We start from the raw sequence: 14437 nt of genomic DNA on the forward strand, positions 1-14437 counted from the left end.
CCTTATTTCGTAAAACCTAAGGTATTCCTAAAAGATCCATCTCGGGGCCTGATGTGGTAATAATGAGGCATCCCTTTCTAGGGCATCCTACTTTCAGCTTTACCGGGGCCTTATGCTTTATGAGGATGGCGCTGACAATTTTTTGCTCGGTTGAGTCGAGAGTTTTCACCGATGAGATCAGATAGTATCATCGGTCGCACGATTATTTCGTAAATAATCGTCCGACAATTCGGGGACTCGAGCGACCTCGCAATTTGTCGAGATGGAACCTTTCAATTTTTCTCGATAAAAAACGATCGATCGCTGCCTTCGACTTGCGGAAAAAGCCGCGATCTCGCGTTATCTAACGCGCGGCTTGATCGCAACTCACTTCGCTGGTCGCTCGGCCAGTTTAAAAGCGGCCAGCGAGAGCGGTATGTGAGACCCAAGGAAATACGAATTTCACGATAACATCGGCATGCTCCGTACCTTGCAATCGCACCACGCCGTCGGCCCGTCCAAGCGCGTTGACGGACGAGCACACGTATCCGCCGAAGTCCTGCTTTTCCAGCGAATTGACAGTGAGATTCATTTGCCAGGAGTAATCGCTCAGCGCAAACTCCGACATCGTGTACTTGTTACTGGGCAGCAGTTTCTCGTCTGTGTGGAAAGGAAACGGAAATATCGCGCTACTTTTAATTGCGTGGTCTTCTCACTCGTCGGTGCTGAACGCGTTCGCCGCGAGATTTCATTTCCGTCGCGCGAGAGATCGATCGAGCGCACGGAGGTGCGCGATTTTCAAGCTAATTTTGAGCGCGGTTCGGACTCGAATTAGCGTAATGAAAAGTTATATATATTAGGCGTACGCAAATGTTTTAGTCCTTTTTTCAGCCCTTTAATGCAATTATTTTAAATCGAAATATTTTCCCGCCGCTTTGTGTTGGATAAACTCCTTGGAAAAATACCAATCTTGGAAAACACAAAACGCGGGAAAATATTGCAATTTAAAATAACTATATTAGAGAGCTGGAAAGAAAGACTAAAACTTTGGCATACACTCAATATGTCGTGTAATGTAACATTAATTATTCCTGAGTTTGCTTATTGGTGCTCGCGAGCACATGTGTCGTCGAAGCAAGTTGCACCGCTAACTAAACATGTAGGCGCTCATGAAATTACCGTTCCAGTGGCTAAACTCGTAAAATTTAGTTACAAATAACTTTTCTATCAACTACATGTACTCTCGTAATTCATCTTTCATCATTTTCGGGCTGAATAATCATGAGATAAAATGAGATAAAAACGACAAAATAAGTAAGAAATGTCTTATCAAACTTCTTGAGAAGATGTGGAGAACATCGTCAGAGCAAGTCCCGTATCGAATATAACTTTCTTTCTCGTCGGATACTAATTTTTGCAATATTTGACTCATCATGTAAATATTTTTGAATGTTAACAGACTTCAATGAAATGTTGATATTATCAGATAGACCAGAGAAAATATTAGAGATTAATAATGATAAGTTTCTATATATATATATATATATATATGTCCGGATATACAGGGATACGTCTGTCTTTGCTACTTTTACCTTACTCATTTATTTATTTATCGCGCACGATCAATGCAAGCGCACGAATAAATTACGTCGCTAGAATCGTCACCAGGAATGTTTGCAACTCTGACAGGCTTGATTTCTCGACCTGTGACGTTATCAAGCACTGCTCATTCATTATAATGAGTACCAACTGTCCCGCAAGTTTGGAGCCCTTTTTTCGAACACCCTGTATATCACAATATGCGCGGTATACGCGCGCGCGTTGGCGACAATTTGTCTTGCGCTCCGCGACGTTACACGGGTGAGTTTTGGTTGAACATGAAGGACGGCTGACGTTTACCGATGCAAATTGTTAATACCGCGCTGGGAGGAGAGGATCAAGCAGATTTCTCCGTGCGTACGAGAGGAAACGAATGAAGACGCGGAAAAAGCTGTTTGTATCCGCGGCCGCGTCAATAACCAGCTTGAAATACGTTATTCGCAGACTGCTTTTTTTCCCTATGACTTTCCAATCACGGCGATGCGAACGTGATTCAGTTTTTGATTCAGACTCTCCACCAATTATCCCTGTGTGTATATTTTTCGATATTCACGTAGCGAGGAATAAAGTGACGCATTGAAATCATCATCCGCGGCGGATCGAGCGGACCGTCGTCGTTAATCAGAAATTTTCGAATGCGCCGCATTTCACGGGAGATTTACGCTTTTCCGGCGCAGCGGCGCGTTCGCGAGCAATTCGCAAATTTGCGAGTTTCATTAAGGCAAGCGTCCGCATCGCGAAAATATCCCCCTTTTTTTCTGCGCGATGTAATAAAATCGCGCGAAATGCAGATTTTCAATTTGACACGATCATCGCGTCACGTTAGACCGCGCGTCTCGCGGATTGATTGCGAGCGATTCTGCGCTGTTAATTAAACCCCCGTCGGGGTGGCCCGTGACGCTGTAAAATTAATTACAAGATATTCTAGCAGATCCGGAGCGCGTTTGCGGTCTGACCGAATTCGCCGATTATTCCCTACTTCAAGCTCTTCGTGCCTCGGGAAATCTCCAAAAATTCTATTGAAAGAGGGAAGTCCCGTTTGAAATTGAAGAAAGAAATTGCTCTCGACTGGGAAAGGAAAAGAAAGGAAAGGAAAGGAATAGGAAAGGAAAGGGGAAGTCGAAGATGTCTCACCTGGATCTTTGTACCAAGTGTTCATGGCGTGCGGAGACGCCTCGACGTAGCATTGCAGCACGACGTCGCTGTTAACCGGCGCAGCCACCAATTGATTCGTCACTTTAATAAGAGGTTGAACTGAAACAATCGAGCATCAAATCACCGCGATTAACGATTCGACGATAGGCATCGGCGGATTAACGTCGGTCGATGCGCGCAGAGCCGCGCATCGCTCCCCTTAATCGGCGGCTCGTTTGTCGGAAGAAGCGCAATTAAGGCCGGTTCACACTGGTCGCGGGCTCGGTGGCGGTGTCATCAGCGTGCAATCAAAATGACCAGGTTTGGCAAGTAACTCGTTACTTGTAACGAAGTTACAGTTACAATTATTTCCTTTTTGCTAACTATATATATATATTAACTTTGTCCCGTTTTTTCCATCTATAACTGTAACTTAACTTAGTTACGTTCGTTTGACTAACTAGTAACTAATTTAATGGTTACTTTAGTAGTTACTTTATATATTTCAAACTTAAGTTTCTGGCAGACTAGCACGATAACGCGATGTTTGATATCCAATAAGCATACAGTTATGGCTGCATTTGGAAGACGCGCTATTGCGTCATCTATCTTTATCGTTTATTAGATCGTTGATTATCGTTGATTAGATGTAAAACAAGGATAAAATGACGCAATAGCGCTGACAGTCTCCTCTCCGAACGCAACCTGTATTTCTTTCAAAAAAATTGGACGCCTGTTGGACATTTCCGTCGTCCGTCGCTGGTCCTTATTTGTTAACATAACTTGCAACTTGCAGCGTGAAGTACGCTGTGTGGTTTCAGTTATGTAAACAATTCAAGCAAAGGATAAAACATCTCAATCTTCGGAGAAGGATTGTAAAATGCCATGGCCAGTATATGCAGAAATATTCGAGTTACAGCAAAAATTTGGAAACGAGAGCAACTGAGTATTTCTCTGCAAAATTTGCGCTGGTAAAAATATTATTTTTGCAAGTAGAACTTTAACTGCAAATTTAAAAAAATATATGAATGAAAGTCTTTATTTATAAAATATCAATATATTTTTTAGCGAAAAAATTTAATTTTTAATGTTAAGATATTTTTAGTACTTTTAGTATTTATTATCCTCATCAAATTCATTCATTTTCTTATAATTGTTATTAATAGTTTTAAAGAATAAATATGAATTGCTTATTTAAATTAATGAATCTAATTTGTAAAAATTATATGAGGAATATAATAATCAACAAATTATTTTTATATAAAATTGAAGAAATTTACACAATTACGAAATTTGAAATAATAGCACAATTATTGTAAAAGAGTAACTGAAAAGTAACGACTCGTTACTTTCTAAATTACTATAACTGTAATATGTTATTTTTGAAGATCGGTAACTTGTAACTGTAAGTTACTTTTCCAGTCAAAAAACCTGTCACTGTAACTAGATACTTTTACAAATTAACTTTCTCGACCCTGAAAATGATCGAGAACAAAATGCTGTAAACAAATGTCTCGTTGTTGACACCTTTTCCTCCGAACTAAGCGGCTTCGCAGCAGCAGAATGCGATCAGGCTGATTCGACAAAATTGCCAGTGATGAAAGATCTTTTGCTGTCAACAGACGCGCGTTATCAGCGATGTTATCGCGAGCCGGCTGAAAAACTTGCGCGACTCACAATCTCGTTAAAGCAAAATTTCTCGCTCCGCCTCAGTCGTGAGCCGCTTTGCCGCTGAGAGTGAAATACGCGGGACGTCGCTCGAGGAGAAGCTCGCGATGTATCTACAAAGGAGTGCAGCGGAGTCGGAGCAGCTGGGGGCTCTTCCTCCCCGGCGGAGGAGGGCGCGGACGGGGAGAAAAAAAATGCACTCGGCGGTCACAGAAGGCTGCGCGCACGCTCGCGCTCAAGAATTAACCGGTTGCGGCAGAATTTTGCGCCTCCGCGCAGCGGCCACCAGCGACAGCGGCGCGGCGGTGGCTTAATATTACATTTCGTAAGCAGCGAATTAATGAGAAAGCCTTCGCGCTCAAATATTTACACGCTCCGCGACGACGTGGATAAATCGTCAACGCCGCTGGTTAATTTTGCAGCGCGTGCGGTCGAACTCGGGGCCTGTTAAAGTTTTCATTTGCGAATATCGTTAGTCAAAGTACACGGTGATTTTTCTCAGCCGGCCGATGCGCTGCGCCACACATGTTCGCGCGTATATTCCGGCCGATTCTATTGTCCCTTTCCCTCTCTCGCCCTCTCAGGAGAGGGTCGGTCGATCGGAGCGTTTTCCGCGACCGCTTCGTTCCTCAACGTCGCGAGCTTGGGCGGTTCGAAGCAAGATTCCTTTTTTTTCTCTCGCTGCCGGATTGTCGCTCGACACGCGTGGGTGATAAGATTTTTTTCCGCTCCGCGCTGCATTTTTCCGCAACGGAGCAAAATGTTTGGTCGAACGGAGGGGCGGATTTTACCGACGGATTTTTGTAAAATTGTCGCTGAACCCGAGCATAACGCCGGCGGTTTCCAGCGGCAAAGTTTCTGAATGGAAATTTTGCCGCGGCGTAGATATCGAAAAATGTTTCGAAGTTCATCTCGACCTCATTTCCCATTTAAACCCCGTCGGCGTATCCTTGACCACAGCGCCCTACAGCAGCCGAACGATAGTTTTATACCGATATTGAAGGAGTATTAATAATCGACACGGTTATACCGTTCTCCTAATTAAAGCGGACTATATCGCGTTGCGAGAACGTTTAATATGACCCAGATGCGAAGAGGATATTCTCCCGGTCGAATTGTGAGACGATTGTATTTATATAATATTATTTACATACGCTGTGATACGCGCGGATGGGAATATTACACCCCTTCCACCGTTACTCTCAATAACTTTTCGGGATTCGCATTACGTGCAGTTGGAAAATATTGCTGTAGTCGCGCGCATTCGAGAAAATAATGAATTGTTGACTCCTGCTAGGCTAGGCTGTTTTTGCTGTCCTCTGCTGCTAGGACGGATGAATTTTCATTCATAATTTTTTTTATTTCTTTGAGCGTACATGAGCTATGGATATCCGATAAAAATTTGTAGCAATGTGTGAAACAGTTTTAAATGCAATTTCTTGAAGGAAAAATAATAAATTCCCCGCGAAAAAAGACTTTTTTCACTTGAGCATAAATCATCTAAGATTTTTATGAACATTATAAATCCTAGCAGGATACCGCTACGTAATAATGTGCTGCTATCTAGTGGCAACAATTAAAAAAAAATATCCACGGTTAAATTTCCACACATCCTAGTGCTCAAGGATTAATTATCACACTATATTTCGCGACATCCGAGAGTCTCGAAATTCCCTCGTCCGGATGTTCATCCCTCGACAAGTTTGCCGGTAAAAGTGCATTTCGGCATACACTGACGGCTTGGCATTATAATCATTATGTAGCCGAATTAATTAAACAATTAATTAACGCGCTCATCCTTACCCATCCATCCTGTCACACGTAAACTCGCGATGGGCGGTAGCACGCGGGTAATTATGCCGGTAGCGCGCAGGAGCGGTCTAGGGAATCCTTCAACACGTTGAGAGAGAGAGAGAGAGAGAGAGAGAAAGAGAGGGAGAGAGAGAGAGAGAGAGAGAGAGAAAGAGCGACAGAGACAGATGCCCGAGATCGAATACACAAAATCCGCCGACGCGTCCTCGTCTCGAGGCAACCGTTTATATTATAATCGCGCGTTCACGCTGGAAAGGTTCGCTTTTCGGGAGAAAATATTTCATATTTGCCGACGCACCAGCGAGCCTCGCCCGCGACCTTATCGCTGTCCGCGAAAATTCTTGTCGATGCCTGCAACCGCCGGTGCGGGCGAGCGATGGTGTTCGACGTCCCGGACGACACTAATATATGCAACGCGACTACGACGACGACTAATTAACGGCCGCAGCGCGGCGCGATACCTACAATGAACGTCGACGGAGTAACGCTTGCTGACCGTCGGCGGCACGTTGTTGCTGGCTATGCACAGGTACGTGCCCATCTCTTGTCGAAGCACCCCTGCTAGCTCCAGCGTCTCGCCGACGAAGGTCTTGACAGCTGCAACACGGAAGAAACGCGTGATGGACGAAGGTTAAAAGCGAGTCATTGGTGGAGCTCGCATCGGATCAGCTCGGACTTAGCGACGGGCGAACCGTAGAAATAAAATACAAACAATTTAAACAAATACGTGTTGAATTGAAATTACAGTTTGTGTAAAAAAATTAAAAGAAAATATTTTGCTTAATTAAAAAGATAAACATTAAAATTGCAAAGATAAAATATTTTTACTTTTAGAAACTTTAGCAAGAAATTAATTAAAATTACAGTTTGTATGAAAAACTAAAAAAAATATTTTTTAATTATAAAGATAAACATAGAAAAATTACTTGTCAAAATAATTATTAAAATTATATCCGCTTTTACATCAAGTTTATTTTATATGAAAGTTGTAGCTTTTTATATTCGTAAAATCATTCTTTGACCACATAACTAAAAATTGCAGAATTTATCTATTACGTTCTCGAAATTAAAATTATAGAATCATTTTTTGAATAAATTTTTTGTAAAATACAAACAATTCAAATAAATAAGTGTTAAATTCAATTTACGGTTTGTGTAAAAAAAAATATTTTTCTTAATTAAAAAGATAAACATTAAAATTACAAAAATGAAATATTTATTTATAGAAACTTGATCAAAAAATTAATTAAAATTAAAATTAGTTTGTACGAAAAATTAAAAAAGATATTTTTGATTATAAAAGGAAACATTACAATTATTTATTAAAATGATTATTAAAATTATATCTATTTTTATATGAAGTTTATTTTGTACGAAAGTTATGACTTCTATATTCATAAAATCTTTCTTTGACCACATAACTAAAAATTGCAGAATTTATATACTACACTCCCGAAATTATAAAATTATAGAAATAATATATTTTCGTTTTTAGAAGCTTAATTAAGAAATAAACAACAAATACTAAATAAAAATCTGTTTTTCAATTAAACAAAAAATAAATGTGGGTAACACAAAAGAGAAATATAAACTGCTTCCTACAAACTTTGAGAATAACAGACACAGATGTAGTTTTCCTTGGAAATTCCTAAATTGCACCGGTAAATATATCAAGATGATACAATTTAAGAGACTAGTTGTGTCTTCCAAATTATGGCAGCGAAAATGACTAGCAAAAGCAGCTAAATTAATATACTCTCTGAAACTTTTGAAACGCCTAAATTAAATTGAATTCGATTTTCTACTGAAAACAATCGCTTTGTACAAGAATCGAGCAGAGTCATTAAAAAAAATCGGTTTTTCAGGGAAAAAATCGATTTTAGTGTTTAAATTAATCACATCGATACGACAAAAAAAACAATTTGGGAAACTACACGGTAGAATTTAAGCAACTAGTTGCCAAAATTGTACCACTTGCAGAGGTTTTAAAAAACGACGAATCTGCAGAAGATGTGCGTAAAAAGCTTAAGAAATTATAAAACATCACAAATCAAGGATAATTTCCACCTAGTCTTTGTCTTATTTTTATCAAGTATTTGCAAACTATGGAAAAAAAAATTGAAAACTGGTCCATATAGGCAACCTTCCCCTACTTGCTCATCAGTGGAGTCGAAAGAATCGATTTATGCAAAATCAAACAAAAGAGCGATTTCAAGAGCTCTGCAATGTTAATAATTCGTTCGGCGCGCATGCTGCGAGTCGGAAAAAGTACTCGCTCAAACGTTGTTGCTCTGTCGTGGTCTCAGACTACTCGCGGTAACACGATCGTGCCGTCGATTGAAAGTCAAGTTTGGACGATTCGATGCGGACTCGGACGGAATTCCGTCGATTCGACTCGACGCGGGAAATCTGCGGATCTCCAGCGGAACTCCAGCGGGCAGCCATGAATTCCACGTGCGCGCTCGCAGCAGCTGCTCGCCGACGTGTCGACCCTCGGGACTTCGCCGAGCGAGATTTCATTGGGAAAACACCCTGATCAAGCGCAGTCATTCAAATTCGAGCGACTGTCCGCGCGCGAACCCTCCGCTCCGAATTCTTCCGAATTCGAGGTCGAACGGCGAATTTCTTGTATCGCCCGCGCCACCAATGGAGAGAACGCCTTCGCTCCGGTTGCCGGAGACATCGAAACTCCGCTCGCACAGATTTAGAATTCGCTCTAAGCTGGAGTGTAACATTCACCCTCGCGGTTCTCCGAGCAGCGGTACTTTCGCCGTCGCTTCGAGTGCAAATGCCGCCACTTTTCACGCGACTCCACTCCGACAAGTTTAGAGAGTGGAGATGCTTGTATGGAAGAGTGGATCCTGAGTACCGATACTTATTTCTTAACTTGACAGCGAGAGCACGACAGCGAGAGCACGAATTAGTAACGCAAGCTCGAGTCCCTCCCGCTGAGTCGCATCCTGCGCGTTTCGCAGGATCGCCTCCGCCGAGGATCCTCGCGTTCTCCAGGCCAGACGGCAAACATCGACGGCGTTCTAATTAGCCGCGCGCGACGGTCCTCTCGCGTTGTTTATCGGGATGTGCATTAAAAGTGCATACGACGTGGCCGTGCTCGTGGCCGCACGGAGTCGCCGACAGGAGCGGCTTCCGCATAAAAATACATTTTTAACGCAAGTGCTCTCTTGCCGGAGGCAGGTGCGAGAATCGTTTGAGATATTACGCTGCAATTTTTATGGCGCACTGCTAAGGTCGTCAGTCGCCCCCTCTCCCCTTTCCCCCTCGCCCTCTGCGGTCCCGTTAAGAGCCACAGGGAATAAGATGAGAACTAATATGGGACCGCCCCGTAGAGATGATTTCACGTGCCGAGCATCATTTATACGAGATCCTTTAACGGCAGGAGCGAGCCGACGCTCGTCGAGGCCAGGCGGGAGGAAATGAAAAGCGTTACGCTCACATAATTAAAAGGACGCGCGAGTATCCCCTCGCGCCGTCTCCGCCGCATCTTTTGCGTTCAGACCCGGCGAGGTGGTCCATCGGGACAGCCGATCGTGTCGAAGCAAGGACTTGCGCTTGAGGACCTCGCGACGGAGGCGTCCTCACGACGGCGAGGAGGGGAGTCTCCTGCTCGTCGAGCGACGTGATTAATTCAGCAGCTTCCGGGCGCTTCGAACTCGCTCTCCGCGCGCGCGAGGCGAACGGGACGTTCGTCATTACCGGCAAGTAGCCGCGCGCAGGAGCTACGGGGAAAAATCGACGGCAAAAAGTGACCAGAGACTCACTTATAACCGTGCGATCGCTCGTTAACCTGAGGAATTTCGAGCGCCGTTGTTACCCGGCAAGCGCCGTGACGTTTTTACAGCGCAGACCGGGCCGGCCGCTCTCGCAGTTTAATCGCTGCACCGAGCAGCAGGACGAGGACGAGGAGGAGTCACGTCGCAGACGACGCGCGAGATCTCGATTGCCAACGGGTGGCTCGTTCTCTCATGCATTTCATCTCGCGCGATATGCGAGGGAATCAGCGGAAAGGGGCTGGGGGCGACTTTACGAGCCTTCGCCGGTGTGAAACGTTCTTCGCTCTTCTCCCCCCCCCCTCCGTTCCTGTTTTTCTCTCCTTTTCCGCCGCGCCTCGGCGTCGGCCGTGCTGCACCTTCCATCTCTCTCTCTCTCTCTCTCTCTCTCTCTCTCTCTCTCTCTCTCTCTCTCTCTCTCTCTCTCTCTCTCTCTCTCTCTCTCTCTCTCTCTCTCTCTCTCTCTCTCTCTCTCTCTCTCTCTCTCTCTCTCTCTCTCTCTCTCTCTCTCTCTCCCTCTCTCTCTCTCTCTCTTGATCCTGTCGGAGACTGCCCGTCCTGGCGGCCGTGAGTCTCGTCGAAGTGCTACCCGCGTTTAACGAGTGTCACCCCGGGTGTCCTCCAGGTGTCTATTTTTACGACGCTTCGGAGATCAGCCCGACATGACTGGCCGGTGGAAACGGCACGAAGCGACGATTACGATCGGGGCATTTCTTCCTCCACGTCCGCCTCTCTCGTGGAACTCCCAGTCCGGCTTTTTTCGCTTCGACTGATCTCCTTCTCCTTTGCGCTCGCGCGCACGAGAATGACGCTAAGAGGACAGGTCGTCGGAGATTCGGAGATCTTCCAGTGGGTAGATAGGATCGCCCACGTTTGTACACGGCATGTACTTCGCGAGCGGATCCCGGGATTACCGGGGTGACGTGGGCGGATTGCTTGTAAGAGCGGTCAATAAGTGCACTTTAACCTGCGAAGAACGACGGCTTGGTCCTCGATGTCGCACGCGCGCGCGCGCAAGAGAGAGAGGAAATCGTCGGCTCTTGTAAACTTTAATCCTTCGGGAGGGATCGATTGCCAGTTTATTTCAACTTTGCCGACTCCACATGTGCAGATAAAATGTTCACGACCGTTCGGAGATTTATTCAATATTTCGTCGATTAATGAAAAAAATTCTTTATCTCTCTCTCTCTCTCTCTCTCTCTCTCTCTCTCTCTCTCTCTCTCTCTTCTTATACATTTTTTTTCTTAATCCGGAAAAACGTCGAACAATTCCCCGGGCGATCGTCAAAGTTTCCGGTTTGCGTCGCGACGCGATGCGTTGTTTCATCTCGCGGCGAAACCGCGCCATGTCGTCGTGATGTATCGGCGATAACGATGGAGAGACAGAGAGGCAGGGAGAGGGGAGGGGGAGACGAGCGCGTACGCTACTGTGCACGCGTATATTTATCGATTTATTTATTTTGCGATTTAACTTCAAACGGTGCGCTGTAATTTATGGCCGCCCCCTCCCGCCTCCGCGGACGTATACCGTGTGCATTGTGGGGAGCGGGCTTATACATTTGCCGCGCGCGGCGCGTAAATTACCATTCGCGCTGTAATTAATTACCGGCGGGCCGGTGTAAGCGCGAGACGATCGATTACTCCGCGCTGATGCGCCCCGACACTCTTTATCGGCCCGGCACTTTTCCGTTGCCGTGTCGGCACGCCGTGACCGTCGCCGTCTTAATTAGAGACTCGACGAGATCGTCGGGAGCTCGTGCGACTCGGCTCCCCTCCTTCCCCTTCTACCCCCCGGGGCGTACGCATTTGAAAGCTCAGCGCGTCTTCATCGATGCGAAATACGCCTTTCCTTCTCGTATTCGTACATGTCGCGCTCGCGTTGTGTAATATCAAACGCGCAATAATCAATCACGAGCAATGAAGGAGCGCGCCTGCGAAAGATTGACTATAATGATCAACAATGACGGAGTCGGCAGTTGAGCGTTGCAAAGAACAGCCCGATAGCCGCGAGTGGGATGTCGGAGATATTTCGAGCATGGTAATGAGAGAAGACGCACGCGATATGGCAGCGGGAACACAAAGCGAATTAATTTTTCGCTCGTTTGCCCGGGTAGACGAGCAGTTATCGTGTAAACGGCCGGCCGACGAATGTTGGCGAGTAACACGGAGGAAGATAATTCGCCGACCGCCCGCCGCGGTCGTCGAGATTTTTATTCGCCATTGGGTTGCAATTTTCTCTTTGCGACAGCATTATCTCCCGGGTATGAAATTCGCACGCACGTGCCGGCGTTAAATATGAAAGGGGGGAGCAGGGCGATGTTTGTGTGTGTGTGTGTGTGTGTGTGTGTGTGTGTGTGTGTGTGTGTGCGCTGCCGTTATATCGCGCGCATACCTCGCGCGATGTCCGACGCGTTGAATAAATCATCCCGCATTCCACGGTCGCGATGAATCACGGAGATGAAAGATACAATGGCGTTTCAATAATAAAGCTAAGACGGCTCGCGCGCGACAATTGCCTGCGACTCTGTTCCTGCTATCGCCTGTCTCTCGTCCCCTCCTCCCCTGGGATTTCGCCGTCCAAGTTTTGCGTATTTTCGCTATTGGGTGAGACGTCAATCTTCAAACGCGCGAGTTCAGACCCTTAAATTTTTCCCGGCTCTCTTTTTAACCCCTCGACTGGCGGAAACTGCCTTTTGACATTTCTGATAGTTGAATATTTCCAGAATTGGGTATTCAAATGGCGATCCGTCTTATTTCATGGTAAAATTCAAAATTCAAACTCGAGAGAGCGAGTGTAATGTGGCCGATTGAAAATTGAAAAAAAAATGCCAAAGTTTCACGAAAATCTGAGGTAGCTGCTTTCAATGGTGAGTTTCGAGACTAAAAATTCGAAATGGCGAGTCCACAAACCAATATAAATTATCAAAATAAAGTATTATCTATATCTATCACTATCATATTATACAATCCATTTTTCACTCCTTTTTTGCCAGTTTAATTTGAATTTCGTACCTTTGCGAAATTTAGATTGACTATCGGTGGATTAAATAACGAGACACTCTTGCAGGGGAAGATGGTAACGTGGTTGTATGGTGTGATTTGATTGTTGGCTTTTCTAAAAATTAAATCATCGTGCTTGCTGATTTACTTCACATTAAATTCGTCATTTCCATCACATTTTCTCTCGATCTCCGCTTTATAAATACATTCCAGTGAACTAAACAAGTACCTCTTCACACCTGTTTAAAAGCGGGCGCAAAAAGCGGCCGAACGAAGTAATGTAAATTGTGATAAACAGCTATTTTAACGCGGCTCTGACGGAAATTAAATACATCGGTGTAATAATAATCCCATAACGTTGCATTGATTAGTACGACGAAGAACTTAATTAACGCGTAATCGGAGTTCGTTACTGCTTTGTAATGTAGCACCATCAAATACGTAATTAATTAGAGGTCATTGTTTCGACTAGTGGGTGTTATATCAAATTCCGTTTGATTAAATCGCAAATGAAAATTCAAATGCAAGCCTACTATGTTATTTTTGCATCTGAGTACAACGCCGCGTGCGCGCGCGTGCTATTATTATTCCGAAGCCAATTAGTATCCGTTGAAATCGAGAATATGGAATTACTGACGAATGATTAAAACGAAACATAATTGGCTATATGATACTTGTGCTGCGGTATAAAATAGGTATAAAGGAATGCACCGAAATTTATATAGCGCGCTGTTGTTTAAACGAGCCCAAAGTTTAAACACACACACACACACACACACATATATATATATATATGATCTAATAGTTAATTTTTTTCCGATTTTCGACAATTTTTTATCTTTATGTAAAAATCAATAGAGCAAGATTAATCAATGAAGTATTCTCCGTTGTTATCGATGATCATCCGCCACTTTACTGGACACTTGCCGAATCTCATCACGATAGAAACTTGGTGGCTTTGAGACTGTAAAATCATCGATGAAATTTCGTACGTCGTCAACTGTCGAAAAATGTATTGGAGATTTTTTGACGATTTTTGTTGTCAATAGCTCGTGAGGAACCCACTTTCCTTCTTTTTGTATCTTTCCCACGCGATGTAAACGATCGCAAATAGCTTTCTGGCTAAATAGCTTCCAGTTTTCCCGCAAGTTCTTGTTGTGTTTGTGTTTGTATTTTCATTCAGTAGATTTTGCAACTCCTTATCTTTTTTGACTAACCGGAGCGTGGTTGGTCGTGAAGATCAAAATCACCACTTCGAAAACCAGTTTCAGCAGCACAAATCATTTTGGTCGCTTCAGAAGCATTTTCGTTTGAATGAAATGCATAATGCATCGGATACCGAATAAGTTGTTTGTTGACAGTAGTTAACGTAAACACTACTGATTATTTGAGGTTATGTGCATAAAGATTTGCCAAAACAAATGTCATTTCGAAAAGTTAAATGTCTACACTTTAAAA

General features: G+C 44.2%; 1 protein-coding gene across 1 annotated transcript in view; it reads right to left on the reverse strand.

Annotated features, from left to right (window-relative positions):
* Positions 1–14437, reverse strand: part of DIP-lambda (Dpr-interacting protein lambda) — a 107189-nt gene that overhangs the window by 6855 nt on the left and 85897 nt on the right. The window contains exons 7-9 of the mRNA XM_011138477.3: positions 6658–6789; positions 2713–2832; positions 469–639 (exon numbers count right to left, since the gene is read on the reverse strand). Of these exons, the coding sequence (XP_011136779.1) occupies positions 469–639; positions 2713–2832; positions 6658–6789 (423 nt within the window). The remainder of the gene's footprint in view (positions 1–468; positions 640–2712; positions 2833–6657; positions 6790–14437) is intronic.

Source organism: Harpegnathos saltator, unplaced genomic scaffold (genome assembly GCF_003227715.2).
Source record: "Harpegnathos saltator strain DR-91 unplaced genomic scaffold, Hsal_v8.6 scaffold205, whole genome shotgun sequence".
NCBI classification, from domain to species: Eukaryota; Metazoa; Arthropoda; class Insecta; order Hymenoptera; family Formicidae; genus Harpegnathos; species Harpegnathos saltator.